The sequence below is a fragment of the Stenella coeruleoalba genome (assembly GCF_951394435.1).
Source record: "Stenella coeruleoalba genome assembly, chromosome: 15".
Taxonomy (NCBI): domain Eukaryota; kingdom Metazoa; phylum Chordata; class Mammalia; order Artiodactyla; family Delphinidae; genus Stenella; species Stenella coeruleoalba.
The window spans coordinates 29,693,790-29,721,246 of NC_137161.1; the positions used below are offsets into that span (position 1 = coordinate 29,693,790).

The 27,457-nt window shown below is 39.8% G+C and overlaps 1 protein-coding gene across 5 annotated transcripts in view; it reads right to left on the reverse strand.

Moving 5' to 3' along the window:
* DNAAF9 (dynein axonemal assembly factor 9) overlaps nucleotides 1–27,457 on the reverse strand; it is a 149,414-nt gene that overhangs the window by 99,412 nt on the left and 22,545 nt on the right. For 2 of the 5 annotated variants that reach the window (XM_079946548.1, XM_079946546.1), the window contains exons 2-7: nucleotides 24,114–24,193; nucleotides 19,897–20,016; nucleotides 16,785–16,909; nucleotides 15,479–15,575; nucleotides 14,409–14,515; nucleotides 127–204 (exon numbers count right to left, since the gene is read on the reverse strand). In XM_079946548.1, coding sequence (XP_079802674.1) covers nucleotides 127–204; nucleotides 14,409–14,515; nucleotides 15,479–15,575; nucleotides 16,785–16,909; nucleotides 19,897–20,016; nucleotides 24,114–24,193 — 607 coding nt within the window. Of the gene's footprint in view, nucleotides 1–126; nucleotides 205–14,408; nucleotides 14,516–15,478; nucleotides 15,576–16,784; nucleotides 16,910–19,896; nucleotides 20,017–24,113; nucleotides 24,744–27,457 lie in introns of those variants that run through there. The other 3 variants (XM_079946545.1, XM_079946544.1, XM_079946547.1) reach the window with 2 other exon arrangements.

Here is a 27,457-nt window from a genome sequence, read left to right on the forward strand (position 1 = left end):
GAAACTGTTCAATTCTTTGACTAAAGCAAACTAAAATATATCCTGAGTTTCTACAAGTTAAATACCATTAGTGGATAATTGAGCTGGTTGTAATATTTATAAGTTAAATACAGTATAGCTCCTTACTTCTGAAAGCAAAGTCTCCAGAGACATAGGATCCATCTTGCTGTAGACATTCCATAGATTCAAACTCACATCCTGCAACTGCAACACAAGGGGAAAAACATTGAAATAACTGAGTCAGTATCATTAGGATGATCAGAATTATTTCCTGACATTTAGAAATGACTATCTTGGTGAAAACTCAGTGATTAGAATAATAAATAAAAATTTTGTATTATACTAGAACCTATACATATTAATAAATGTGTCCCATTCAAGGAAACTATCTGTTCAGAGACTTTGGTATATCTTCTGAATATCTTCAATGATGGGCATATATATATTTATATACATATACAGACAAAAATATTTTGTCTTTGTTTAGAATAAAATTTTAATTAAAATAATACATTCCTATAGTTTTAAAAAATCAAATACTAGTCCTAAAGGCTTGTAATAAAAAAATTTTAATCCCAACTCCAACCTTTCACAAACCTCCACTAGTCTTAATCCTCAGAGGCAACCACTTTGAAGTCTTTTAACATTTTCTTTTTGGTAATTACCTCCATATTTTGATATAAGCTTCTATCACTATTTCTTGATTTATCAATTTAGAAATTAAATACTGACTTATGGCAAAGATGTAGCTCTGCTACGACTATCCCCATTCTCATACGTTTTCTCACATATACACCTTAACATTATCTAATATCATGACTTTTTTGGTTATACCAGTAGTTATTGTTTATAATATTAAGGATATATATATATAAATATATATATTAAAAATATATAAAATTTACTGCAGGCCAAGTGCATACCATACTCATATTTGCTTTCTTAAACAAATTTTGTTTTTCCAAGAGCTACCAACAGCTTCATTCTTTTCACTTGTGTAACTTAAAAACTCAATCCTAAAATTTTTTCTACCTTTCCCACTTAATTTGCTAGTATGCTTACACTAGGGTTTCTCAATAGCAACACTACTGTCATTTTGGGCCAGTTATTCCTTTGTTGTGAGGGGCTGCCCTGTGCATTGCCTTGTGCAAAATCCCTGACCTCTACTCACTAGATGCCTACAACCCATCTCCCAGCCCCGGACCAGGCAAATCAAAAGCATGTCCAAATATTGCCAAGTGACCTGGGGGGAGGGGGAAGAAGGGACAGCGAAATCACCCCAATTGAGAACCACTGGCTTAAAGATATCAGATAATCTATCATTGCTTTTTCTTCTTGCTTCATTCTGGTATGCATGTTATGTAAGCTTGCTGTGCAACTGCAACTTTCACTATGAGACTTCTCTTTGCTATCATCCTGGTGCTCTCACGTGATGGATCTGATTCCATGACTTAATTTGTCACCTGTTCCTTGGTTAACTTGTTTGCTGGAGAACATCCTCCAACAGCTTTCTAAGAAAAGATTAATGGGAGGAAATTTTTTTCAGTTTTAAAATGTCTTTATTCTGTCCTTACGACTAATTTGGCAATCACTGATGCTCTTTCATTCTTCTGTATTCTTTAGTCTCTCTGTGCTTCATCTTGGATAGTTTCTACTGCTATGGCTTCAAATTCACTAATCTTTTCCTTGGCAGAGTCTAATTTAATGTTACTGCCATCCAGTATATTTTTTCATCTTAGATATTGCAATTTTCACTTCTAGAAGTTCAATCTGAGTCTTTTTTATATTTTCTGTTTCTGTTCAACAGTCTTTCCTCTAGCTTCTTGAACATATGGAACAGTGAGAATAACTTTTAATGTCCTTGTCTGCTAATTCTAACATTTCTGTCAATGTTAGGTCAATTTTGATGGACTGATTACCTTATTATCAGTCATATTCCCACTTCTTTGTAAACTGATAATCTTTGGATGCCAGACACTGTGAATTTTACCTTGTTGGGTGCTAGATATTTTTGTATTCCTATAAATATTCTTGTGATTTGTTCTGGAATGCAGTTACTTGGAAACAGTTCGATCCTTTCAGTTCTTGCTTTTATAAATTGTTAGGAAGGTCCAGATTGGTGCTCAGACAAGGGCTGATTATTCCCCACAGGAGACAAAACCTTCCTGAGGACTCTATCCAATGCCCCTTGTGAATTATGCATTTTTTGAGTCAAACTGGTGGGAACAGGTACTATTCCCAGCTCTGAGCATGCATCAGACACTGTTCTGGAATACTTTCAGATATTTTTTTCTTCCTCCACTTTCAGTAGTTACATCACACATGAACACATAGATCAATAGGCTGTTGAACACTTGGGATGTGGGGGTGGGGAGAAAGAGGAATCTTGGCAGATCTTGGGAGTTCTGTTCCTCTTTAGTACTCTAGCCGTCTTGGTCTCACCAGACTCTCAGCTGCATCTACTCAGCTCAGGAAGTGCACTGGGATCGACCTGGGTACCCCCTTCCTGTGCCATGGCCTGGAAATTTTCTCAAAGTACAGTTGACCCTTGAATAAGGGGGTTTGGGGAACTGACCCTCTGTGCAGTCGAAAATCCAAGTATAACTTATAGTCAGCCTTCTGTAAATGCAATTCTGCATCCATGGATTCCACCAACTGTGGATCGTGTAGTATTATAGTATTTACTACTGAAAAAAATCTGCATATAAGTGGACCTATGCAGTTCAAACTCCTGTTGTTTAAGGGTCAACTGTAGTAAGCTAGGACATTCATGGGGCTCACCTTGTTTATTTCTCTCTCTCAAGGCAATCACTATTCCTCATTGCCTGATGTCTAGTGTCTTGACAATCAATGCCTCACATGTTTTGTTTAATGTTTCTTTTGGTTGGGGAAGGAGAGAAATCAAGTTTCTGTTGTCTTATTGCATAAGACTTATTTTTTCTGATTTTTATGATATTCTTTAATCCTCAGTGTTCAAAAAAGGCATAGATAGATTTAAGGTTTTTCTACTCTCACTGATGCTTGCTAAAAGCTTTTATTTCTCTTTATCACTGGAAATGTTTACTCTTTTTTTTTTTAATTTCCTCCCTTCTGATATCTCTGCTCTATTTTTCTAGAACTCCTACTTAATGGTTATCAAACCTCATGGATAAGTTCTCTATTACTTTTAAGTTTTTTCTCATATTTTCTACCTCTTTTATTTCTAAACTTACATATTTTGAGATTTTCCTAACTTTACCTCCCAACTTCTCTGTTAATTTTATCAATTATCATTTTCCAGAGCTCATATTTTCCTTATATTCATTTATCACAAAATAACACTTATTCTAATAAGTCACCAAATCTTACATTTCTCTGGGCATCCTAAGGAGAGTTTTGTATCTTAACTTTTCCTCTATATCATAAATCATCTTTGGTCTTAATCAATCAGAGTTTCAAAAAAATCTTGATCTTTTTCTTTCAAGTTACAGTTATTTAATCAAATGTGTGGTGAGCTTCACTGCCTGTTTATATTTTCAAATGAAAAGGCTGATTGGACGCTTTCTGCTCTCAGCAGAGCTTGTCAACTACCAGGAAGTTTTATAGGGAGAGCAGACAGGCAGGAGGCAGTTATTATAGGATCTCTACTCCCTCATATTGTAAGTGTGAAAGTGTAGATAGAGAGCTTTACTCTCAGCCATCAAAAGCTACACTACCCAATGAGTTCTGTTTTGTTTTTCAGTTTCTATAGAGAAACCCCACCCATCCACTCACCTTGTTCCTTGTTTTTCCTAGTGGGAGGTGGCAGTTGGTAAATGTCCAGTTGTTTATCACTTGGGAGGTGGGGAGGACGACACAGACTACTACATAACCTTCAGTTAATTCATTTTTGATATCACCTATTTCCATTCTCTATCCTCCATTTTATTACCTTCTTCCTCACTGATTTAACATACTTGGCTCCTTCCTCTGTACTGTGGAACAGGTTTACAGGTGTGTCAACTGATTAGATTTTTGAGGTACTGAATTGATTTCTATTTTAAAAATTTATTTATTTATATTGAAGTATAGTTGATGTGCAAAATCATGTAAGTTGCAAGTGTACAATACAGTGATTCACAATTTTTAAAGCTTATACTGCGTTTATAGCTATAATAAAATATTGGCTATATTCCCTGTGCTGTACAATATATCCTTGTAGCTTATTTTATACATAATAGTTTGTACCTCTTATTCCCCTACCCCTAATATTGCTCCTCCCCACTTCCCTCTCCCCACTGGTAACGACTAGTTAGTTCTTTATATCTGTGAGTCTATTTCTTTTTCATTTTATTCACTAGTTTGTTGTATTTTTTTAGATTCCACATAAAATATATTTGTGTTTCTCTGACTTATTTCACTTAGCATACCATCCAAATCCATCCATGTTGTTGCAAATGGCAAGTTTTTATTCTTTTTTTATGGCTGAGCAGTATTCCATTGTATATATATACACCATATCTTCTTTATCCATTCATCTACTGATGAACACTTAGGTTGCGTCCATATATTGGCAACTGTAAATAATGTTGCTGTGAACACTGGGGTGCATGTATCTTGTTGAGTTAGAGTTTTGGGGTTTTTTTTTTGAATGTATACCCAGGAGTGGAATTGCTGGGATATAAGATAGTTATATTTTCAGTTTTTTGAGGAATCTCCATACTGTTTTCCACAGTAGCTCTACCAATTTACATTTCCACCAACAGTGTATGATGGCTTCCCTTTTCTCCACATCCTTATCAACATTTATTTGTGTTCTTTTCGATGACAGTCATTCTGACAAATGTGAGGTGATATCTCATTGTGGTTTTGAGTTGCATTTCCCTGATGATAGCGATGTTGAGCATCTTTTCACATGCCTGTTGGCCATCTGCATGTCTTCTTTGGAGAAATGTCTGTTTAGGACTTCTGCCCATTTTTTGATTGGGTTGTTTTTTGGATGTGGAGTTGTATGAGCTTTTTATATATTCTGGATATTAATTCTTATCAGTTGTATCATTTGCAAATATCTTCTCCCATTCAGTAGGCTGTCTTCATTTTGTTGATGGTCTCTTTTGCTGTGCGAAAGCTTTTAAGTTTAATCAGGTCTGACTTGTTTATTTTTAATTTATTTAATTTGCATTAGGAGGAAGATCCAAAAAACTATTGCTCCAATTTATGTCAGAGTGTTCTGCCTAGGTTTTCCTCTAGTTTTATGGTTTCCAGCCTTACACTTAGGTCTTTAATCCACTTTGAGTTTATTTTTGTATATGGTGTTAGACAATGTTCTAATTTCATTCTTTTACATGTAGCTGTCTAGTTTTCCCAGCACCACTTATTGGAGACTGTCTTCTCTCCATTGTATATTCTTGCCTCTTTTGTTGTAGATTAATTGACCATAAGTGCATGGGTTTATTGCTGGGCTCTCTATTCTGTTCCATTGATCTATGTGTCTGTGTGCCAGTACCATACTGCTGTTATTACTGCAGCTTTGTAGTATAGGCTAAAGTCAGGGACTGCGATTCCTCCAGCTCTGTCGTTCTTCTTTCTCAAGACTGTTTTGGTTCTTTGGGGTCTTTTGTGTTTCCATACAAATTTTAAAATTATTTGCTCTAGTTCCATGAAAAATGCCATTGGTATTTTGATAGGGATTGAACCGAATCTGTAGATTGCCTCGGGTAGTATGGTCATTTTAACAATATTACTTCTTCCAATCCAAGACCACGGTATATATCTTTCCATTTGTGTCATCTTTAATTTCTTTCATCAGTGTCATACAGTTTTCTGAGAATAGGTCTTTTAACTCTTTAGGCAGATTTATTCCTAGGTATTTTATTCTTTTTGATGCAATGGTAGATGGGATTGTTTCCTTAATTTCTCTTTGTGATAGTTCATTGTTAGTGTATAGAAATGCAACAGATTTCTGTATATTAATTTTATAACCTGCAACTTCACCAAATTCATTGATTAGCTCTAGCAGTTTCCCGGTAGTGTCTTTAGGATTTTCTATGTATAGTATTATGTCATCCACAAACAGTGAAAGCTTTACTTCTTCCTTTCCAATTTGGATTCCTTTTTTGTCATAAATTGCTTTTATTATGTTGAGGTATGCTCTCTCTATGCCCACTTTTTGGAGGGTTTTTAATCATAAATGGGTATTGAATTTTGCCTTTTCTGCATCTGTTGAGATGATCATATGGTTTTTAGTCTTCAACTTGTTAATGTGATGTATCACACTGATTGATCTGCAGACACTGCAAATTTCCATTGATAGATCCCACTTGATCATGATGTATGATCCTTTTAATGTGCTGTTGGATTCAGTTGATGATTTTGTTGATGGTTTTTGCATCTATGCTCATCAGTGATACTGGCCTGTTATTTTCTTTTTTTATGGTATCTTAGTCTGGTTTTGGTATCAGGTGATGTTGGCCTCAAAGAATGATTTTGGAAGTGTTCCTTCTCTGCAGTTTTCTGGAACAGTTTCAGAAGGACAGGTGTTAATTCTTCTCTAAATGTTTGGTAGAACTCACCTGTAAAGCCATCTGGTCCTGGACTATTGTTTTCTGGGAGTGTTTTTGTTTTGTTTTGTTTTTTGTTTGTTTTTGATTCAATTTTAGTACTGGTAATTGGTCTGTTCATATTTTTTATTTCTTCCTGGTTCAGTCTTGGGAGATTGTACCTTTTTAAGAATTGGTCCATTTCTTCTAGTTTGTCCATTTTATTGATGTATAGTTGCTCGTAGTGGTCTCTTATGATCCTTTGTATTCCTGTGGTGTCAGCTGTAACTTCTCCTTTTTCATTTCCGGTATTATTGATTTAGGCTCTCTCCCTTTCTTCTTTATGCGGCTGGCTAAAGACTCATCAATTTTATCTTTTCAGAGAACCAGCTTTTAGTTTCATCTATCTTTTCTATTTTTTTAAAAATCTCTATTTCATTTATTTCTGCCATCTTTATGACTTTTTCCCTTCCACTAACTTTGGGTTTTGTTTGTTCTTCTTTCTCTAGCTCCTTTAGGTGTAAGGTTAGGTTGTTTATTTGAGATTTTTCTTGTTTCCTAAGGTAAGCTTGTATTGCTATAAACTTCCCCCTTAGAACTGCTTTTGCTGTGTCCCATAGGTTTTGGATCATCATGTTTTCATTTTCATTTGTCTCTAGGTAATTTTTTATTTCCTTTTTGATTTCTTCAGTGATCCATTCATTGTTTAGTAGCATATTGTTAACTCTCCATGTGTTTTGTGGTTTTTGCAGTTTTTTTCCTTGTAGTTGGTTTCTAGTCAGTGTTGTGGTTGGAAAAGATGCTTGATATGATTTCAATTTTTAAAAAATTTACCAAGACTTGTTTTGTGGCCTAGTATGTGACCTATCCTGGAGAATGTTCCATGGGCACTTGAAAAGAATGTGTATTCTGCTGCTTTTGGATGGAATGCTCTATATCAATTAAGTCTATTTGGTCTAATGTGTCATTTAAGGCCAGTGCTTCCTTACTGATTTTCTGTCTGGATGATCTGTCCATTGATGTAAACGGGGTGTTAAAGTCCTCTACTGTTATTGTGTTACTGTTGATTTCTCCCTTTATGCCCATTAATATTTGCTTTATGTATTTAGGTGCTCCTATGTTGGGTGCATATATATTTATAATTGTTATATCTTCTCCTTGGATTGATTCCTTGATTATTATGTAGTGTCCTTCTTTGTCTCTTATAACAGCCTTTATTTTAGGATCTATTTTGTCTGATATAAGTATTGCTACCCTGGCTTTCTGTTAATTTCCATTTGCATGGAATACCTTTATCCATCCCCTCACTTTCAGTTTGTGTGTGTCTTTAGACCTGAAGTGAAGTCTCTTGTAGTCAGCATATACAAAGGTCTTGTTTTTGTATCCATTCAGCTACTCTGTGTCTTCTGATTGGAGCCGTCAGTCCATTTACATTTAAGGTAATTATTGATATATATGTTCTTATTGTCATTTTAATTGTTTTGGGGTTGCTTTTGTAGGTCCTTTTTCTTCTTTTGTTCTCTTGTGACTATCTTTAGTGTTTTGTTTGGATTTTTCTTTTTTGTGTACATCTATTACAGTCTTTTGGTTTGTGGTTACCATGAGGTTTTTATATAGCAATCTATATACATACTTGATTGTTTAAAGTTGTTGATCTCTTAATTTCAAATGCATTTTAACAATCCCACAGTTTGCACTCTCCTCCCCTCACTATGACTGTTTTTGATATCTGTTGGGAAAATTAATAAAGTAGTCTTGTTCAGGCTTCAGATGCAGAAGCAGGCCTCTGACTGACCCGTGACCCAGCCTGGACTGCACGCTTGCTTGCACACCTAACAATGCTGCTAGCAAGGCAAGCAGCACTCACAATAAGAAAGGGAGTGGGTCTTGGAATTTCTTGAGCCCCGGGTACCTGGCCAGTCCCCTGGGGTCTGGAAAATCTTGTGACCCACATGGTGAAACAAACAGCATTGCTAAAGTAAATCCAGAGCTGCATTTTGGCATGCAAACTGATATCAGTTTGTGGCCTGGAATTACAAATGGAAGCCCCTGGAACTCTGATCTGAAGTCTCACCCATGAGGTGGAGGCACCGCCCAGGACCCTTCCCAACTGGGGCTCCAGACTGGTGTTACTCAGGACTTCCCAGCTGCTGTTTGGATCTGGAAGTAGGCGTTGGCCCAATTCCGTGATGTATATATACCGTGTTATGTTTCTCTAATATTCTTATTCCTTTCCTTCTAATGATTGTATATTAAAATTAAGCTAAATCATCTTTCATTAAAGGATTAAAGCTGTTTATTTGTGTGAAACAAGTGGTTATTTTGCCAGCGAATCCAACAAACCTTAAAACAGAAAGCAGGCTTTCGGCAAAACACCACCACATTTTACATCTAATTCTTCTGTGTATCCCTTAAGTGCTTATTGTGTATATTTGTGGATATTGTGGATTTTACTACTTTTGCCTTTTCACCTTTCTACTAGGTTTGTGCATGGATGATTTCCTATCTTTACTGTATGTTCTCCTTACTGATGAGCTTTTTCATTTCATAATTTTCATGTTTCTAGTTGTGGCCTTTTCTTTTTCACCTAGAGAAGTTCCTTTAACATTGGTTATAAAGCTGGTTTGGTGGTGAACTCTTTCAGCTTTTGCTTGTCTATAAAGCTTTTGCTCTCATCAACAAATATGCATGAAAGCCTTACTGAGTAGTGCATTTGTGCTTGTAGGTTTTTCCCTTTTGTCACTTTAAATTTATCATGGTACTCCCTTCTGGCCTGCAGAGTTTCTGCTGAAAAATCAGCTCACAGCCTTATGGGAGTTCCCTTGTATGTTATTTGTTCCTTTTGTCTTGCCTCTTTTAATATTCTCTCTTTAATTTTTGCCATTTTAATTATAACGTGTCTTGGTGTGTTCCTCTTTGGGTTAATCCTGTATGGGACTCTGCATTTCCTGGATGTGAATAACTGTAACCTATTCCAGGTTAGGGAAGTTTTCAGCTATTATGTCTTCAAGTATGTTCTTAGCACCTTTCTCTCTTCTCCTTCTAAGACCCCTATAATGCAAATATTAGTGCGCTTGATGTTGTCCCAGAGGTCTCTTACACTGTCCTCATTTCATTCTTTTTTCTGTTCAGCATCAGTGATTTCCACTACTTTGTCTTCCAGCTCACTGATTCATTCTTCTGTATCATTTAATATACTGATGATTCCTTCTAATGTATTTTTCATTTCCGTTACTGTATTCTTCATCTCTAGCTGTTCTTTATATTTTCAAACTCTTTGTTAAAAACTTCTAATTTCTCGCTCTGTGCATCCATTCTTCACCCACATTCTTTTTTTTTTTTAATTTATTTTTTTGGTTGTGTTGGGTCTTCGTTGCCGCACATGGGCTTTCTTTAGTTGTGGCGAGTGAGGGCTACTCTTCGTTGCGGTGCGCAGGCTTCTCATTGTGGTGGCTTCTCTTGTTGAGGAGCATGGGCTCTAGGTGCGTGGGCTTCAGCAGTTGTGGCACGCGGGCTTCAGTAGTTGTGGCTCGCGGGCTCTAGAGCACAGGCTCAGTAGCTGTGGCCCATGGGCTTAGATGCTCCGCAGCATATGGGATCTTCCTGGACCGGGGATCGAACCCGTGTCCCCTGCATTGGCAGGAGGATTCTTAACCACTGAGCCACCAGGGAAGCCCCACCCACATTCTTTGATCATCTTTATGATCACCACCCTGCACTCTTTCTTGGGAAGATTGCCTTTTTCACTTAATTCATCTTCTGGGGTTTTATCTAATTCCCTTGACTGGAACATGTTCCTCTGTCCCCTCATTTTGTCTAAGTTGCTGTTTGGATTTTTATTTATCTGGTAGGTTAATTATGTTTCCCAACTTTGGAGAAGTGGTCTTCTGTAGGAGACATCCTATGCATCCCGGCAGTGCACCCCCCCTTGTCACCCAAGCTATACGCTCTAGGGGTTCTCCCATGAGGGCTGTGTGGGTCCTTCTTTTGTAGAGGGCTATTTGCGTGATGTGGTAGGCTTTGTTGGCGCCTGGTCCAGTTGGTTGCCAGGCCCTGCCTTGTGCAGAGGCTGCCGGCTGCTGGTTGGTGGGGCTGGAAAACCTCAGGGAGCCCCAGAAGACTCCAGGGTTGTTGCCTGTCCACTGGTGGGTGAAGCCAGGTCCTGGAGTTAGTACCAGACTACTGGCAGGCAGACCTGGGTCTTGGAGTCTGGTTTCTAGGCCTAGGGATCCCAGAGCTGGTGTCAGATCACTGGTGTGTGTGTGTGTGTGTGTGTGTGTGTGTGTGTGTGTGTGTGTGTGTGTGTCCGTCCTGACATGTGTCCTGACACAGTTGGGTTTGGGGTCCAGGGTGTCCTGAAGCTTGTATTTGGCTGCTAGTGGGCAGGGGGCCAGGGCCAAAGTGGTCTCAGGGCAGGGTCTGGCCTGCTTTGGGCAGGCTGGATTCACAGGCTGTGGGAGTCTGGTTTTCTTGCAGCTAGCATCTGCCCCTTGGTTGGTGAGACTGGTCCAAAGGCCGCAGCAGGCTTCCGGGAGGGCAGGGCTGGGGCCCAGAGGATTCTGGGACTGGTGCCTTCCCACAGGTAGGTGGAGCTGGGTCCTGAGCCTCTGGTGGGCAGGGCCATGTCTAAAGGCAGCTGTGGGTTCAGGAAGTCTTCAGGCAGCCAGCCTGCTGATGGGTGGGGCTGTTCCCCTGCCTAGTTAGTTTGGCCTGAGGCATCCCAGCACTGGCCCCTACAGGCTACTGAAGCCAGGTCTTGGTGCTAATGAGCTAGAGGGAGGATTCCACAATGGCGACCACTAGCATCAATGTCCACGTGATAGAAGGGAGCTCCCAAGGAATGGCTGCCATCAGCGTCTATGTCCCCAGGGTGAGCTGCAGTTGCCTCTTGCCTCTCTGGGAGACTCCCCAAGACCAGCAGGTAAGCCTGGCCCGGGGTCCTATCAAATTACTGCTTTCGCCCTGAGTCCCAGGGCGTGTGATATTTTGTGCACGCCCTTTAAGAATGAAGTCTCTGTTTCCCCCAGTCCTGTGGGACTCCTGATATTAAGCCCTGCTGGCCTTAAAAGTCAAATGCTCTGGGAGCTCAGTTTCCCAGTGCAGGGCCCTCAGGCTGGGGAGCCTGATGTGGGGCTCAGAACTCTCACTGCTGTGGGAGAACCTCTGCAATGTAATTATCCTCCAGTTGTGGGTCACCCACCTGGGGGAAAAGGACCTGACTATATTGCAAGTCTGCCCTTCCTACCTGTCTTGTTGTGGTTCGTTCCTTATGTCTTTAGTTGTAGAAGGTCTTTCTGGTAGGTTGTGGTCTTTTTTCATCGATGGTTGCTCTGCAAATAATTCTGATTTTGGTGTGCTTGTGACAGAAGGTGGGCTCAGGGTCTTTCTACTCTGCCATTTGGCCAATCTCCCTGATTTCTATTTTGAAATTCAAATCTTAATTCTACTAATGAATTTGGAGACATAACAATATTTCCTCATGTCATCCACCTCCCTTTTTAATTCTGCTTGCTCTACCTATCTCATTTCTCTTTTTACAAACTGCATTCTTAAAAAGTACAAAGAGATATTTTTCTCAATTTTTATTTTATTTCCTGGAGAAAATATTTTTTAAAAGCATGCCAATCTATCCCTGCATCTACTATGCTATGGTCTCTTTCTTACCTTTTGAATTTTTTCATAGGGTTTATCCTACCTTTCAGTGCAAAAATGTTATGTTTGTCCATAAAAAGGTGAATGAATGTTTACTCTGTAGTTATTCTCATTATTCAGAGGATTATTTTAGAATCCTCCCCTTGGGGAGCTAGTTAATGTAAATTTACATTACCAGGTCATACAGTTCCAGCAGCTGGAGAGTAAGAAGGAAGTTGGAGGCAGGGAAAGCCCTAGCAGAGGAACTTCCCTGTACTGCTTCCAGGAAGAAAGAGTTCCCTATATCCATAACTTAGTTTGGCTCAGCCTAAATACCAAGTAAATGCTATATGGGTCTGGCTTCCTTTCTCATGCTGGCACCTACCACATCAGGGATGAAAACATCCTCTGAATTAAGGATTTTCTTCTGGGTATGAGCATGTGATAAAAAAGTAGTTTGAAAAATTAAGTTGTAAGTATCCGTAGTTCTCCTCCTAGCTTTCAAAGAAGGCAAGAACTTTTCTGGCTCAGGCAGTTATCAGGCCTTTAATATGTGAATCAGAGAGAAGTACAGTATAATGGCAGAGCTGATCAGTAGGCCAAACTACTCCATACCTTAAACGACCAGGAAGGACAGGGTAAGGAAGAGAAGTGAGGTCAAGGGAAATGAGATGGAGACGAAAGGAAAGTATCTGAGAGAATGAAAATTAGTGGCTACAGAGAAGGGCAGGATCTGAAGAAAGGGATCTTGAGAGAAGACTTATAGTAATAACTCTTACAATATGATGTGTGCTGTTTCCTCCTCACTGCCCATCCCATCCCCTAAAAACACCACCCTACAGGAAAAATCTACATTGCCTGGATTTGACTTCATGGTATGATGCACCTTAAGGCAGAAGCCAGAGGTCTGCCCCATTTGAGCTGCATGAATTGTATAGCCTCCTAGTGCACTGCTTTCTAATTCTAATCTAGTGGCAGTCCAGGGGTTAGGAGCACAGGCTCTGAAGCCAGACTCTCTTGACTGGGCCCTAGCCCTGCCACTCACAGGCTACTAGCTCTGTGACTTTGAGAAATTCATTTAAACTTTCCATAAAACAGGGATGGTAACAGTACCTACTTCAGAGGGTTATTGTAAGAATTAAAGTTAATTCATGCAAAATGCTTAGAACAGTGCCTGGAGTATACGAGACAGTATAAATGCCTAGTTTATACAATTAATTAAAAATAAACATTATCATTATCACTAAAAATTTTAAGCTTCCTCTCTACCTCCTATGGCTTGCCTCCTTTCAAGCCCCTCTTCTTCTAAATTAGAGGGCATTAGGTGCTATCAGGGGCAGCTCCCACAGCCTTGTTGATGTTCTGCTACCTGTGGTCAATGTGAGAAAACTGGTTTGGAGCAAGAAGAGTAGGGCTGATGTGGTGTTGTGTCTCTTCATCCCTACAGCCCACGTTCCTCTACATTACAGGGTTTGCCAGGTGAGCCTCCGAACATTTCTTAGGGACACTGCTACTTCTCAGAAGGGGGTAGGACTTAGCCCTGGGTCTTGCTTCCAAAGGTCTCACTTACTTCTATCCCTAAGAGTATGTCCCCATTTCTAGCATGTCAATGTTCCCTCTCCCTGGTTTCCTGTACTGGGGGCAGGTCATTTCAGTGTGGATCCTATGGAGGCAGGTGGATACCAGGTCATCCTCCCTAATATGTACCCTGGATGATCCCCTCTCCCAGTCTCATTCATTAATTCACTTAACAAATATTTATTTGTCATCTAGATGCAAAGAATACTGAAATAAAAGATACTGTTCTTACCATAAAATCTAACCCTTTTATTCCTCTAGTACACAGTACTTATACAAAATTCTCATTGCTCCTTTCATTGCTCTTGAACAGTTAAATTATACGAACTTCTGAGCTACAAACAACAAGAATGCTTTTGTTCTCAAGGAGCTTCTAATCCAGAGATCAGGGGTGGGTGAATGGGTGAGTGGGTGTGACAAATATGGGTGACAGAGGAGTCAGCCTAGGGTGCTACAGTGAACTTAGAATGGGGAAAGGAGAGGAAGGAGGACAGAGAGGAACTCCAAGAATAAAGGGCACAGGAGCTCAGTTTGGGGACTAGCCTTAAATAGCAACTATTTTCCATTTCAAGTCTTTTAACTTGCTCCATGCCCTTTGGAGTCACTGCCAGCTTTTCAGAGTGTTATACACCTACATTGTGGGCCTTCATAAAAACAGCCCAGTGGTAGACAAAAACCAGGCACACTGCTTTTCATACATACCTCGTATTTCATGGTAAAAAATCCATCCCCTCCAATGCCCTCAAGTGCAAAGGCCTGTACAATTGGCCATTTCTCCACTACAAACATATCAAATATCTGCAAGTGACCTAGAGGAATCAAGTACAACATGTATCAAATACCGTCCTGGATATAGCAGTCTAAACCTGATCTAATGTGGTCATTAGACATCATTTCTCACAAGTTCACCACAGCCTCATCAAGCAAAATAAAACTGAAACAGATACACAAACAAGTTACAAAAATTCAGATTTCTCTACAGTATTTTTTCATATTCTGGTTTCCTAACTAAGTAAATAAATAAATAGTGGCCTACTACATCTGACTTGTATCACTAAGTGGATATATTTATTAATAGACAAATTTATTAAAACTTGGCTCCTTTCCCTTAAGAAACACAGCTAACCAACTTCCTCAAGGGAAAAATACCAAATCAAAATTTTTCTTTTCTTATAACAACAAGCTTCAATGTGCAAAGTTTTTTTTTTTTTTTTTTTTATAAATAAGATACAAGCACTGCTAAGCTTGTTCATTTTTTCCCTCTGTTTTCACACGTTTTTTTTCGGCCATGCCGTGTTGGCACGTGGGATCTTAGTTCCCAGACCAGGGATCGAACCCGTGCCCCTGCACTGGAAGCACAGAGTCTTAACCACTGGACCACCAGGGAAGTCCCCTACACATTATTTTTGAGTCTCACTGTCAGCATATTTTTAACAGCTACCCAAATTACTATTTCTTATTAGCAAGAGGCCCCACATCTACACTTCAAGTATAATAAGTGGTATAGCATAGATGGCAACTATGGTAAATCCCTTATCAGTTCTTCTGACTGCTGCTGGTAGCATGCTGTGTTGCTGCAGAACCTTCAGTTACGAATACAAGCTTGCATAGGAAAGTTCCCAAATTTCATTCTGCTTGATCCTCTCTGCCTTTAGTGAAAACAGATCAACAGGTTTCCCAGCTGAATGCCTCCACTGAAAGGAGAAGTAAGGACATTCGATTCACACACCATCCCAGCAAGGTTCTAAAATGACTGACTGTCAGATACGCACCTTGGGAGCTGTAAGGAATGCCAATTCTACTACAGTCTCGAACCATGTCCACAAAACTGGCAATTTTAAATTCTTCTGCAGCTTCCTCATCTTCATACTAAAGAAGGAAATAGAAAGGGAACAGGCTCTAATGAGACATCATACAAAATCCCATATTTTCTGTGCATTTTTATTACTTGTCCCAAATGTCCCAAGAGGGTTTTTTTGTTTGTTTTTGTTTTGTTTTGTTTTGCTTGGCCGCATTGCGTGGCTTGCGGGATCTTAGTTCCCTGACTAGGGACTGAACCCATTCCTTGGCAGTAAAAGCACAGAGTCCTAACCACTGGAACGCTAGGGAATTCCCATCAAGAGGGTTTTTTTCTTTTTTTCGGTACGCAGGCCTCTCACTGCTGTGGCCTCTCCCGTTGCGGAGCACAGCCTCCGGACACGCAGGCCCAGCAGCCATGGCTCACGGGCCCAGCCGCTCCGCGGCACGCGGGATCCTCCCGAACCGGGGCACGAACCCACGTCCCCTGCATCGGCAGGCGGACTGCCAACCACTGCGCCACCAGGGAAGCCCAAGAGGGTATTTTTAAAGGCAACTTTCAGTGTTCCCTTACCTTACACCACACACAAAAATCAACTCAAAATGGATCAGAGACCTAAATGCAAGAGATAAAACTTGTCCTCGAAAGTCCCCCAAATGCTCATATGGCAAGAAACGTTCTGGACCTACACTGGGTCACAATTTCCATGAAATCCTAAATCTTAAGTCCCAATTTGATTTCTAGCCAAATCTTTGAAAAGGGTCTAAAGGGAAATAGAAACAAATACCAAGAAATCCAAACATGGAAATGTCACAGAGCTTATCAAATTCTCCTGGGGCAGTTCCTAGGCCCGAGAGAATGGACCCAGGCCGGGGATAAAGAAGCAGGGTAGGAAGGCAGGTTCACAAGCCCATTATTAGGTCCCAATTTTAATAGTCCTTTTTGTCTCTTTCAGGCATATAATTTATTGCTAGGGTAGCCTCATAATGAAATATGAAAAGTTCCACTAAAAAAAATAACCTTTTTTTGTGTAACCACATTTCACAAATTTTTATTTTTTGTGGGGGCCATGTTGCACGGCATGCGGGATCTTAGTTCCACAACCAGGGATCAAACCCATGCCCCCTGCAGTGGAAGCTTGGAGTCCTAACCACTGGACCACCAGGGAACTCCCCAATTTGATTTCTTTAAGGACCTCCTGTTCCCATTCTATCAATACATTTTCCTGAACGAATATCCTCAGAGTGTCTCTAAGCGCCTATTTTATCGTTTCTCCTCACCTCATTTTCGGTCATGCAGTGGAAATGCAGATTTCTCCAATGTGCCACATAGGGTAAAAGATAGCGATAATTTATAGGATTACAGTACAGATGGACACTATCTGATTTAATCAATATAATCACATCTGTAAGAAAAACAAAATTAAAACACAAGATTGTCAAAGGCATTTCCTTTACACATCTTCTGCCCACATAATCAGTAAAACCATTAAAACTACAGAAACAATGTAACAAAACTCTAAACCGAAAATTCTTTAATTAGGCAACGTGCTTCAAAGTGACTATAGAACACTCAAGTGTGGACAGCAAGCATTTCCTCATCCCCATGCTATGCTTCCACTACTGTGGCCCTCTGGTTGTGGTAGAAAAGTCAAAAGAACAGCCTTCAGGGTGTTTCACAAAGTTCAACACAGCAAAATTTGTTGTACCAAACTCAACTGTGTACTTCACTGTGGAGATAGATAGCAATTGGAAACTCTACAGGTAAAAGCCACTGAGGCAGGAAAACAGCACCAAATATGGCCAGTGACTGGTTCTCCTGCAGACATCAGTGTATAAAGCTCTTGGCTGCTGGCTCACCTGGCTCAAGGCAAATCGTGGGCCCGAGGATACCCTTTGCCTTGCAACCTGGGAAGGGTTATTGTATACAGATGTAAACTCTGTACACAGGAAAGGCTGGGAGGAAGGAAGTAGAGGCAAGTGATCAGCAGCTCACAGATTTAGGGAATAACCATCGATGCTGCTGGGTCAAATAAATAAAGCAATCCCAAAGGTGCAAATAAAACCAAGTAAACTAACAAACAAGCCATGGAACGGGGCAGGAATGTTAAAACAGTTTGAACACTGAGAAAGAAAGCAGTCACACTTCCAGAAGAAAAGCAGAGGCTCCATTCTACGGCTCCTCAGAAACCAAAGTCATTAGGCCTCTTTCTAACAAGATGACACTAGGGAAGGGGCTAGAGGAGATGGCTGGAAGTGAGAGAGGAGCATGGGGGCAGGAAGCAACTAAGGCAGCAGGTTTAGGGCAATGCCAACACAGTAACACAGTGTGATGGACCATAATCTACAAAAACATAAGCCCAGTGAATACTGATCTCAGCTGTCTGCACAGCTGGGTGGCCCCATGAAATAAAGCTCCATGATGGTGGCCTTTTAAGCCACTCTGAGCTCCACACCTGGTCAGACCCTAGGTGTTCTAGGCAACACAGTATGGAGCAGGCTCTTCACTGCTGACTCTCAGCTAAGTGCTAGAGTTAAAAGGTAGCAAGGGATGGGAAAGAAGCCCCGTCTCATTCTGCTGGGAGACCCACCCTGAATCTCCTGTAGGTCACCTGCTCAATAGTGAGAGTTTGATGTCACGGAGGGCTTCCTGTATAGACTGTACTCTGTACTAATGTGTAACATACTTCGAAGAATTAGGATCCAATAAAAGAAATAATGCAACAGCTACTAAACCTAATGAAGCATGCTCAGGATCTCACAAGACTGATGTCATCACTACAAATAAATTTTAACAGAGTACACAGTCAGGTAAAAGAAGAAAGCATAGAGCACGTAAACTATTTTAAAAGTTTCTTTTTAAAATAAATCCTTTGTGTTTGCCTCTTCTTCTCTCAGATAATTAGGGACTGTAATGTAGAAGATAAATCTGGTGAACTCAGCTTTCTAGTTACTTGGATTTAAAAAATGAATTTATTAATTTGGAAGAAAACGCTCACTTTATAAGCACTCATTGTGCTAGGTGACAGGATAAAGATAAGCAAAAAGGAACACCTCTGAGGATTTAAACTACTTCCTTAATTTCAGTACTGCAATGTCCTTAGCAACCTTGACTACAGTGAAATGTGTGGTTGATGCAAGTATCTGCCTTTTTGTAACTGTCTAAATGAGCTGCCAAGATGAATTCTTTCCAAACCAGTATGTTTTACAGTCTAAGAAAGCATTTTTTTAAATCAAAATCTGAAACTAAATTTGAATTGAAAAAAAATTAACAGAAGGAATAATTTCACCCTGCTTTCTGTACTTCCTAATAAAAAGAAAATCTTTCACCAATCTATAAGGATAGATACTATTAAGGACTTTACTACAGAAGAATTTTCACATACACTAGGCCAGGGTTCTTCACCTTCAGCACTACTGACAGTTTAGACCAGATCATTCTTTGTTGTGGGGAGCTGTCCTGTGTATGCATTGTAGGATGTTTAGCAGCATCTCTGGCCTCTATCCACTCTGCCCAGTTGTGACAATCAAAAATGTCTTCAGATATTGCCAAATGTCCCCTGGGGGATAAAACTGCCCCCAGTTGAGAACCACTGTACTAGATCCACAGCAAGATTATTTCAACATCAGATGTTTGCTTTCACACGTCCCCCAGCTGCTTCACAAGAGCTGTCTCTCATCCATTTTGACTTGTCTATTCCTGTGTCTCCTGATCCATCTGGCAGACAAGTCATAATGCTAAGTATGTGATATCAGAGATAGCTCCTGGGCATCACCCCATAGCAGCATGAACACAGGGTGAGTGTCTCAGAGCCAAGGAAAGGGGAATGTAAGCAGAAAGTCTGCATTGTAGTCACAGGCATCGTCATAAATTACAGCTCACAGAAAACAATTCCCAAAGACAGAGCAGGACAAAGAGCCTTTGTTCCTAAGCTGAAGATCCACATGAAGTCCTCCTTGCAGGAGTAGCCTGCAGGCTTATCCTTGAATCACAGCTGAGAGTGCTTTCATAGGACAATGGCACATAATATGAACCTCCCAGCATGTAGAGGCAATGGAAAATTCAGAGGAAAACTAGTACCTTGCCAAGAAGATATAAAGCCAAATATTAATGTTTACTTTTTTCCTCTAAAACCAATTGATCTAGTAAACATACTCTGAAAACTACTTGTCACTAGTCTCTTATAATCCAGCAGGTAACCTACAGAGCATATTACTTAACATATCAGCAAAGAAGAAATGTCGTTTTTCATTAATAAAAAAAGCAAAAATATACTGGATCTTCAGGCTATTTTAAATTTGATATTTTTCCATAAAAAGTCCATGAAATAAGAATCCAAAGTACTATATCACTTACTCCTCTCTCACACAGAGTTCACCAATATATACTTACCATCTAGAACCTCTTCAGAAAACCCTGTTTTCTCAAAATCACTGGTATTCTGATTGTACAAACCAAACAGAAGATAATTTGCCAGCTCTCTGCAGCCTTCATTGTACCTGCTATCGATTCCTGCAAGGCAAAAAAGGTTTTGATCAGCTGTACTGTACTACGGGGAACATATGAGTCCCAACGGTTTGCCCCTGCTCAGCAAAACCCTAGTGGTTAAGTTAAAGGCAGCACCTCAGACCAGTTTTGTGCCAGAAGCCAAACTAAACAACTCTGAAAGAAGCAGGCCTCAGCATCAAGTACTCTTACATGGATTCAAGATCTATATAGTTGAGACAGTCAAACAGCACAGAACATAGAAGCTGTTAATTTAATCAAAAGCAATTCTTGAGGATAGAAGGAACCAGAAAATATAGTCCAAGTCCTGCCATAGTTGGTTAAAATTTTTTAATACTTTCAGTTAGAATAGGAATAGGCATCAGAAAAGTATTCTCTTCTCAAAGAGACCTTTACCAAAACACGTGGAATTAAATAAAGGAGGATTAAGGTGGTTTGAAAAGAACTCAAAGAAGTAAAAAGAGGACAAGTGAATGAAACCTCAGACATCCATCATTTCACAAATATTTATCAGGCCCAAGGCCTAGCACTCTGCTGGGTGCTGAAGCATGTAGTAAACATGCCTACAGATGGTCTTCACAAAGCTTACAGTCTAGTAGGGCTGGGTCAGAGACTAATAAAAAGGAAATTAAATACTGCCTTCACAACTGCCTTTCAATGCCACAGGCACATATACTACCTGGTTCCTGGATATCTGTGAAGGCCCAGAGCTATGACTCTGGACAAGAGGGACATGTCAAGGGCAGGAGGCAGCTGGCTACGTGAGGCTAAAAGGAAGGGGCTGGGGCAGAAGAAGCTCCAAGAATGGAAATATGGCTGGAGCCTGGGAAACAGGACTGTCAGTTGTTATTCAGACCAGTGAAAAGTAATGGGCATTCAGACCAGAGGGGCTTAGAGACCACCTGTGGCAGGGAACTTCAAATATGGGAAGACTTCTTTCTGAGCAAGATCAAAGCAGCACACCCTCTTTTATGCCATCCAACACTTTAGTGAAGAAAGAGATGAAAAAGATTCAAAAGCAGAAATTACCTGGCCTACATAAGGCCTGAAGTAGAAAGGGCTACAGAGTTAAAAATAACCAGTGGACTGGGCAGCATGTCCTCTTCTAAGGATTCCAGCTACATAAACTGCCACAAAAAATGCTAACATTAAAAAGACTGACCATGTAAAATTAAAGGTAAAAGATACTATATGTAACCACTTTAGTTAATAAAGTTGTTTCCCATGGGGGAATTTTGGGCTACAAATCTGATACTGCTAAACATGCATACTGGAATTAAACAAGTAAATGGATGGTAGACGGTAGGTGCCAAGTTTCTCACTGGTGGAGTGGAAGTTTACAGATAAGCAAGAGAAGGAGGCTAGAATGATCCATGTAGTAATGGGTTAGAGCTAGAAACACTAATATGAATTCATGTTTAGCTTAATACAGTAGAGACAGTTATATAACATTTACAGATGTGTATATATACACCACTTAAGGTACACACATATATTTCCTTACTTTGTCAGCTGAGAGGGCCTAAAAGCAATGACATCCCAGTAGCAAAGAGCATACCCAGTGCCCAGATCTTGGTTTCTAATACCATTCTCCAATAAAAGAAATCAGGGCTTCTTAGAGAAATAGCTGATTCTAGGACTGAAGCAGGTAATATACAAAATAAGACTGAAGCATCTTATAGTGTCAGAAAGTACAGAAGTACTAAATAAACTAAAACTTTTATGGAGATATATCAAAGGGAGGGATGTAGGAACCAACTGAAAGAGCCCCAAACGGCCAAGGCTGGAACAATCTGAAGTAGTAGTAGGTTATAACCTAAGGTATAAATGAAGTAGTACTGGATTTTAACTCAAAGTATAAAATAAATCTCCATGAAGACATACAAACAAACGATTGAATAAATAAATAAATGGGGGAGAAGAGACAAATATCCCATGCAGAAGAATTTCAAATAATTTATGTAGACACTACCCTCCTCAAGGCAATGGAGCATAATCCCTGCTCCTTAAGTGTGGGCTCATAGTGACTTCCTTCCAAAGAGGACAATATGGAAGGAGGGGTGGGGAGAGTACTTTACAATGCAGAACCTGACAAATATTATCTTAGTCAAGTGATCAAAGTCAATATAAACAGTGAAAAGTCTTGTTAGTATGTATCCTTGATATGTGATGAAAATGGCATGTTGCTTCATTGGTCTTGCACTCCAAAATCCATAACCCCAGTCTAAGCATGAGAAAAACATACGAAAAATCCCAAAAGAGGGATTTCACATATGTCAAAACTTATCACATTGTACACTTGAAATATATGCAGTTTACTATACATGAATTATACCACCATAAAGCTGTTTTAAAAAAAAGGTTAGCAGAAATTCAGTGAGAACATCTCCTACACCCTAATAACTAAATGAAAAATGCCAAAGTGGAAGGAGTTGAGTCAGAGTTGCTCAGAAGGATACTGTAGAGGCTAGAGGACAGATTAAACCAACCAAACAACCAACCATGAGATGCTATGATAACTCTAATTACTCAAAAAAGCAGAATTCACTAAACCCCAGAAGCTGTTTAAAAACACACAAGTGGTTATAAAGCAGAAACTAATACACCATTGTAAAGCAATTATACCCCAATAAAGATGTTAAAAAAAAAAAAAAACACACAAGTGCCTCATTGATTTCTTGCTTCACATTCACATACAGCTGTTTGTCCTGAAGGTTTTTTTTGGCTGCACCACGCAGCATGTGGGATCCTAGTTCCCTGACTAGGGATCGAACCCACAGCCCCTGCATCAGAAGCACATAGTCTTAACCGCTGGACCGCCAGGGAAGTCCCTGTCCTGAAGGTTTATTAAGTTTTTACCTCAATCTTCACACCCAACTTCAAACATCAATTTCTGCAACATTTGTGTTTTCATTGAAAAAATATATATAAATATGTGTGTATATATATATAAATATATAGAGAGAGTCTCGTGATATTTTTATAAGTAGACTTTTTTCTCGATCCTTTAGTATTCTATATTCAAGTAGCCCACATGATTTTATGCTGCCTATATTTACTAGGCTGAGCCTTAACTAACAGAAATAACAGTAACAAACAGGTGATTTTATTCATAAGTAAATTCATGGCAAAGACAGCCCCCACAACCTTGATGGCTGCAGCTGGAAAGAGAATCCAGTGAGTGTTGTTTCAGCATTTGACTGGAATTCTAGGGCCACCATAAACTATGTCTCTTAGCTAAGTGAGTGATGAAGCCAAGATTCAAACCCAAAACCTGCCTGGCTCCAGAGTGCACGTTTTTAACCACTCTGCCCACTGCCTATCGTAAGTTTAAATGCAAGTGCTATTAAGTGAAAAAATAAAATTATGCATAGACTATCTGAGGAAGGACAAACAAGAAAGTGGTTCGCTTCTGGGAAGGAAATTGGGTGATTGACAGACAAACACCTGACCTAAGCAAGTTTTATGACTCAATACTGTGAATGTAAATGAAAGTGAGATAAAGAAGGAGATTGACCTGACATAGGAAAATCTCCAAGATATACTTATCAAGTGAAAAATTTTCAATTAGATTAACAACAATATACATAAAATGTTTCCTTTTATGTTAAAAAAAATATGGTTGATATTATCTCTGGGGAGTGGGACTGGGTAACTGGGATGATTAGAAAATTTTGTTCATTATTATTTGTGTAATGTCTTAATTTTTAAATTATATGATGTGTTTTCATAATAAAAACAGTGTTAAAGAACAAATAAATGCCGAATTCTGCCACTCCATGGCCCTGAGCAAGTCTGTTTGATCTCCCAGAGTCTCAGTTTCCTCCTCTGTAAAAAAGGGACAACACTGCTTCTTGTAAGGTTGCTGTGAGCAGAAATGAGGTAACATGTACAAAGTGCCTGCTCTGTGGTACAGGCTCCCTATCTCACTGATATCTCACCTGACCTCATTAAAACAGCAACAGATCTCAGGGGAACAAAAGCTGGGAGAAGAATACTAACTCACAGCTTATCTCACAGTGATGATACTATTATTAATATCTTCCTGTGAACAGAAGCCAAGTTGTCCCAGCCCTGAGTCCCACCTTGTTAAAAGCACTGACCTAGGATGCAGAGGATTCCATCGGGTTGAGACTTGCTGCTCTGGGTCAGGATGCTCTGAACCTGGCGGAGTCGACTGCAGCTGCAATAAGAACAGAAATCAGCTTCCTGAGTGCCAGCATATGAAGGCATGAGGAAGGGAACGACTGCTAGGGATGGAAACTGGTCCTTATCTGACTTTGGTATCAGAATCATAACAAGAAATTAGGGAGTATTCTTTTTTCTTCTATTTTTTGGAAGAGATTAGGCAGAAGTGGTCTGAAGACTAAGTCTGAACTGCTGATTACAAACTGATGGTCAGTGGCTCTCTGGCTCAACAAAGGATGGAGCCAAAGGCCCTCTCATGATGAATGCTGGACAGGACTAGAACTGAGCAGCTGACCAGAAGGACTTCCAATGACTTCTCAATTTTGAAGTTTAATCAAAGAAGAGTTTCTACACTTACCTGTGCTAACTGTGGTCATCATTGGTCTGTTAAAAACGAAACAAATAACAAACAGATGAAAACTAAAAACTGGCCTAAGGACCTAAAGGAAGCTCTGATGTATCATCATAACTACCCCCACAGAGAGTGTCAGTAGATGGTACTTGCTCCCATTTCTGTGCAGATCTCTGATTCCATTGGTTTTAGGCATATGCCCTTCCTCCCAAACAAAGCATAAGGAGAGACATGACCAGATGTTAATATCACTTCTAAGGACCCCATGCTTTCCATATCAATCCCTCCTCCTTCCCAGAAGTCCGAGAGAGAGCTGGTCACTTTCCTGCTTGAGACTGATCTTTCCATAAGGTCTGTCCACATCACCTTCAGGTCCAAGATCTGTCTCCAGTATTCATTCCCTAACACTCCTATATTAATTTTTTTCCCTACAGTCAACATATTCCCAGCCCTACCACATCATTATTATCTAAGATCCTCCATAAACCAACTACAGTAACTGTTCCATCCATAACAATCAGATTTCATCCTCACCCCTCTGTTCCGGTACACTGCCCTACACTCACCCGAGCAACAGTGTATCCAGCCAAACAACACCACTTCCCTTCCTTGGATTCTCTTTCCCTGCCTGGATTCTTTCTGATGTTCCCATACCCCAAGTCCATGACTTAGTGGTCATTATCACTGTCTTCCCTCAAGATGTTCACAATCTTCCACCTAATACCGAAACCAAAGATAGTACCAAAAAATAGAAACCTACAGATCAATATCTACCATGAATATAGATATAAAAATCCTCAATAAAATATTAGCAAATAGGGTGGGAGGGAGGGAGACGCAAGCGGGAAGAGACATGGGAACATATGTGTATATATAACTGATTCATTTTGTTGTGAAGCTGAAACTAACATACCATTGTAAAGCAATTATACTCCAATAAAGATGTTTAAAAAAAAAAAATATTAGCAAATAGAATTCAAAAACATACAAAAAGAATTGTACACCATGACCAAGATGGATGCAAGGCTGTTTCACTACTGGTAAATCAATCAATATAATCCACAATCTAATAGGCTAAAGAAGAAAAAAAAAATCACACAACCATATAATTGATGCAGAAAAATCATCTAACAGAATTCAACACCCATTCATAATAAAAACACTTAGAAAACTAGAAATAGAGTTTCCTCAACTTGATAAAGAACATCTACAAAAAACCTCCAAAGCAAAGTTTGGAATATACTTAATGGTGAAAGAACTAAATGAGGAACAAGAAAAATATGTCTGCTCTCATTACTCCGATTCAACATAATACTGGAAGTTCTAGCCAATGCGATAAGGCAAAAAAAAAAAAAAGGAAATAAAAGGCATAAAGATAGAAAAGGAAGACATAAAACTATTGCTATTTGCAGATGACATAATGACCTATGCAGGGAATCTCACAGAATCTACAAAAAACAAAATCTGAGAACTAATAAGTGAATTCAACAAAGTCACAAGATCAACATATAAAAACCAACCGTATAAATGAACACACAGAAACCAAAATTAAAAATACAGTATCATTTAAATATAAATCTAACAAAACATGCACAGGACTTACAAGCTAAAAACTACAAAACACTGATAAAGGAAACCAAAAAAGATATAAGTAAGTGGAGAGACATATTTTATTTACAGACTGGAAGACTCAACATAATATAGATGTCAATTCTCCTTAAATTAATGTACAAGTTTAACACAATTCCTATCATAATCGCAGCAAGCTTTTTTGTAGATACAGAAAAGATTACTCTAAAACTTACATGGAATGGCAAAGGAACATTCTAAAATAGCTAAAACTTTTCTGAAAATGAATAAAGTGGGAGGAATCACTCTACCTGATGTCAAGACTTATTAGAGAGGCAGGTTCAAGATGGTGGAGTAAAAGGACGTGCACTCACTCCATCTTGCGAGAGCACTGGAATCACAACTAACTGCTGAACAGTCATCGACAGGAAGACACTTGAACTCACCAAAAAAGATACCCCAAAACCAAAGACAAAGGAGAAGCCATAATGAGACAGTAGGACGGGCACAATCACAATAAAATCAAATCCCATAACTGCTGGGTGGGTGACTCACAAACTGGAGAACAATTGTACCACAGAAGTCCACTCACTGGAATGAAGTTTCTGAGTACCACGTCAGGCTTCCCAACCTGGGGGTCTGGCAAAGGAAGGAGGAATTCCCAGAGATTCAGATTTTGACGGCTAACGGGATTTGTTTGCAGGATATTGACAGGACTGGGGGAAACAGAGACTCCACTCTTGAAGGGCACATACAAAGTAGTGTGTGTGTCAGGGCTCAGGGGGAAGGAGCAGTGACCCCATAGGAGGCTGAACCAGACCCACCTGCTATTCTTGGAGGGTCTCCTGAAGATGTGGGGGATGGCTGTGGCTCACTGGTGGGACACGGACACTGGCAGCAGAAGTTCTGGGAAGTAATCCTTGGCATGAGCCCCACCCCACCCCCGGAATCTAACATTAGCCCCACCAAAGAGCCTGTAGTCTCCAGTGCTCGGTCGCCTCAGGCCAAACAACCAACAGGGAGGGAACCCCGCCCCACCCATCAGCAGACAAACAGATGAAAGTTTTACTGAGCTCTGCCCACCAAAGCAACACCCAGCTCTACCCACCACCAGTCCCTCCCATCAGAAAATTTGCACAAGCCTCTTAGATAGCCTCATCTACCAGAAGGCAGACAACAGAAGCAAGAAAACCTACAATCCTGCAGCCTGTGGAACAAAAAATACATTCACAGAAAGACAGACAAAATGAAAAGGCAGAGGGCTAGGTACCAGATGAAGGAACAAGATAAAACCCCAGGAACACAACTAAATGAAGTGGAGACAGGCAACCTTCCAGA